Source organism: Anabas testudineus, chromosome 18, assembly GCF_900324465.2.
Source record: "Anabas testudineus chromosome 18, fAnaTes1.2, whole genome shotgun sequence".
NCBI classification, from domain to species: Eukaryota; Metazoa; Chordata; class Actinopteri; order Anabantiformes; family Anabantidae; genus Anabas; species Anabas testudineus.
This window is the reverse complement of record NC_046627.1, coordinates 2,361,560-2,365,790: the sequence shown is the minus strand read 5'-3', so window position 1 is coordinate 2,365,790 and position 4,231 is coordinate 2,361,560. Positions and strand designations below refer to the sequence as shown.

Below are 4,231 nucleotides of genomic sequence, written 5' to 3'. Positions count from 1 at the left end.
TGCGTCAGTTCTGTGTGGTTTCAACGACAATAAAGCTTCTTGACTTTTATCAGTCCCACAGTGAAGAAACTGCCTTGTTACAAGAGCAGACGTACAGTTTGAAAATCCAAAAAGTCCGATCTGACCAAGGAGCATTAAATTAAAGACTAAACTGTCCCAGTGCAAATCAGATAAACTAAAACACGATGAGTGAATGTAAATAGTTCAAATAATAATATAAAACATGAATGTGTACGTACAGTCTACAGTTGATATGAGTGTGACTATGAACAGTAAAGGTATATTAATAAATAGCAGTGGTATAAATTGTGTTTACATAATGTAATGGTACCACAGAGTCAGAGAAGGTCTGTTATATGGTACAGGTGAGTTTCAGGTGTTTCCTCGACTCCTCCCTCTGTGTTGGTGAAGTGTGGGCATGTTGGACAGAGACAGAGACAGAGACAGACACAGAGACAGAGACAGACACAGAGACAGAGACAGACACAGAGACAGACACAGAGACAGAGACAGACACAGAGACAGACAGAGACAGACACAGAGACAGAGACAGACACAGACACAGAGACAGACACAGAGACAGAGACAGAGACAGAGACAGACACAGAGACAGACACAGACACAGAGACAGACAGAGACAGACACAGACACAGACACAGACACAGACACAGACACAGAGACAGAGACAGAGACAGAGACAGAGACAGACACAGACACAGAGACAGAGACAGAGACAGACACAGAGACAGAGACAGAGACAGAGACAGAGACAGACACAGACAGACACAGAGACAGAGACAGACACAGAGACAGACACAGAGACAGAGACAGACACAGAGACAGACAGAGACAGACACAGACACAGACACAGAGACAGACACAGACACAGACACAGACACAGACACAGAGACAGACACAGAGACAGACACAGACACAGACACAGAGACAGACACAGAGACAGAGACAGAGACAGAGACAGAGACAGAGACAGACACAGAGACAGACACAGACACAGAGACAGACAGAGACAGACACAGACACAGACACAGACACAGAGACAGACACAGACACAGACACAGACACAGACACAGACACAGAGACAGACACAGAGACAGACACAGACACAGACACAGACACAGAGACAGACACAGAGACAGAGACAGACACAGACACAGACACAGACACAGACACAGACACAGAGACAGAGACAGAGACAGAGACAGAGACAGACACAGACACAGACACAGACACAGACACAGACACAGACACAGAGACAGACACAGACACAGACACAGACACAGACACAGACACAGACACAGAGACAGACACAGAGACAGACACAGAGACAGACAGAGACAGACACAGACACAGACACAGACACAGACACAGACACAGACACAGAGACAGACACAGAGACAGACACAGACACAGACACAGACACAGACACAGACACAGAGACAGACACAGAGACAGAGACAGACACAGAGACAGACACAGAGACAGAGACAGACACAGAGACAGACAGAGACAGACACAGACACAGAGACAGACACAGACACAGACACAGACACAGAGACAGACACAGACACAGACACAGACACAGACACAGACACAGACACAGAGACAGAGACAGACACAGACACAGACACAGACACAGACACAGACACAGAGACAGAGACAGACACAGACACAGACACAGAGACAGACACAGACACAGACACAGAGACAGACACAGACACAGACACAGAGACAGAGACAGACACAGACACAGACACAGACACAGACACAGACACAGACACAGACACAGACACAGAGACAGACAGAGACAGACACAGACACAGACACAGACACAGAGACAGACACAGACACAGAGACAGACACAGAGACAGAGACAGACACAGAGACAGACAGACACAGAGACAGACACAGAACAAACCCAGTGATCTGATGAAAGAAAGGATGTTAACGTCACGAATGAGCTTTTTTCTGTGTCTCTTCCACACATGTTCCCTGTTCTGTCCTCATCCTGGAGGTAAGTCTGAGTTTCAGAAATTTACATCAGGTGAAGTTAAGAACTCTTCAATCTGTGCGACCAGGAAGTTAGTCTGAAATCTGTCTGTGTGGTGAATGTTAAGAGAACTGTTGTCAGTCAGTTCCCAGTGAAGTGTTTACTGTAAATTTAAAAGATGTAAACTGTGTGAAGGTTTGGACACGAGTCCAGCTCCGTATAGTCACCAACTACAGTAGTTAAAGAGGCTCCTGATCAGCTGTCAGCACATAAACACACACTGACAGCTGCTCTTTTTAGTTCCACACCAAGTGGCAGTGTTTAGACTGAAGAACTGTTTGAATACTGACTAATCAAAATAAAATGTGTGTATCACTAACTTCTTCTTCCTGATTTACTCTTCTCTTTATCTTCAGTGGAATATAAAACTGTAACAGCAGAAGTTGGAGATGATGTCGTTCTTCCCTGTCTGGATAACAGAGAGGATGAGTTTGACACGTTACAGTTGGACAAATCTCGTCTGCCACATGACGTGTTCTTTTTACCACAGTCCATCATTTCACGGTCGAATGCAGCTGAGAGATCCAACGATGACCGATGGAGATTATTCTGTGATTATGAAGAACGTCAACATGAACGATGCTGGAACGTATAACTGTTATGTTGAAAAGTGGTTTGAAGGCACTAAGAAATCTTCACTTGACCTCATCAGCATCATCACCCTGAAGGTTGAAGGTGAGTCCACTGGACGTGTTGTGTTCACTGAACTCCTCCTGCTTCATGTTGGTGTTTTTGGTCGATGTGTATCATGATCACTGGTTTACATAGTAAAACACACACAGTGCAATCACAGCGTCACACATCGACTGACTGTAGATTTTTCCTTCTCTACTTCAGAGCACATTTACATCACAGTTAAATCTGGAGACAGGGTCACTCTGCCATGTCGAGGTTACAGCAGATCCACTGTCACAGCTGTGAAGTGGATCAGACCGGACCTGGAACAGGCAGGTCATGTCTTTATGTTCCAAGATGGTCGATCCGTTATCCGTTATCCAGATAACCAGCATCCATATTATGAGAACTGGGTGGAGCTGAAGGACACAGAGATGAAGAACGGAGACGTGTCTTTGATTATTAAGAATGTGACGACTTCTGACAGTGGAACATATGAGTGTTATGTCAACCAGGGACAAATAAACCTCAGGAGGGGCCTTTTAATGAAACTGCCACCTTCATCAACCTGACAGTTGAACCAGGTGATTTAGTGTGTGTGTGTGTGTGTGTGTGTGTGTGTGTGTGTGTGTGTGTGTGTGTGTGTGTGTGTGTGTGTGTGTGTGTGTGGATCAGAGTTGAAGCTGCTTCCTGGTTGTTGATGTGAGAGTGAAACATCACAGATCAGATGTTGGTGTTGATGAGACTTTGTAGAAAACAGCTGGTATGAGTGATGGGATCAAAGTGCAGTAGATAATGTCTGACAGGAGTTTGAAGAGGAAATGGATTCTGTTGTGTTCTTCACTCATCACCTACCTGACACCTGCTGACTCACTGCTGCTTCTCATCTGCAGGTCTCAGTGTGTTTAGAGCAAAGAGTGGAGGAGACCGGATCGGACATGTTGGACTGTCAGTTGTTCTGTTTCCTGTTGTTCTTGTTTTCTAATGTTGAGAAAACCTCCCTCTGATTAAGCAGATGAACATAAGCTGGTGTAAAAGGTCTCAGGTCTCTTTAGTCCTGACTCTGTGTCCTGCTGCTGTTTCCTCAGTGATTAGTTCAACATGTAGAATGAACCACATGATATGATGAACACAACTCTCTGACGTCTCTGTGTCTGTTCTATGGTTCCTACTAAATCATCATTTCATTTATGTCATGAGCTGATTGTAAAAACAAGTTAAAGTGTAAATGTGGTGATTTACTGAATTAAAATGAGTTCTTTAAATGTTTACAGCAACAAACTGCAGTTGAAATGTTAAAGATAATGGATCAGACTTGAAGAACAGACAACAGAACCAGTGTTCAGGGTCCACTGACCAGCTTCATGCATTAAAACAGTTAATATTGTTTTACTTGTTATTATTTTCTGGACATTTTCAGCAACTCACTGTGCTGTTGAATAAAAGTGTTCATGTATCAGCACTGAACATGTGTCTTTATTTCTAATTCATGATGCTGATGAGCAGGTTTTATGAATCCGTCTGAGCTGTTCAACATGTTGATGCAGG

The 4,231-nt window shown here is 44.2% G+C and overlaps 1 protein-coding gene across 2 annotated transcripts; it reads left to right on the top strand.

Moving 5' to 3' along the window:
- The first annotated feature begins 1,934 nt into the window (after nucleotides 1-1,934).
- Nucleotides 1,935-3,667, top strand: LOC113155735 (matrix remodeling-associated protein 8-like). Of its 2 annotated transcripts, none has more exons than XM_033326697.1 (4): nucleotides 1,935-2,032; nucleotides 2,559-2,743; nucleotides 2,906-3,267; nucleotides 3,577-3,667. In XM_033326697.1, exons 1-3 carry the CDS (start codon nucleotides 2,004-2,006, stop codon nucleotides 3,253-3,255), a joined length of 564 nt encoding a protein of 187 aa, XP_033182588.1. In that variant the 5' UTR covers nucleotides 1,935-2,003; the 3' UTR covers nucleotides 3,256-3,267; nucleotides 3,577-3,667. The 2 variants fall into 2 exon arrangements, with proteins under 2 accessions (XP_033182588.1, XP_026206221.2); XM_026350436.2 differs by having other exon boundaries at nucleotides 1,952-2,032; nucleotides 2,425-2,743.
- The last annotated feature ends 564 nt before the right edge of the window (nucleotides 3,668-4,231 follow it).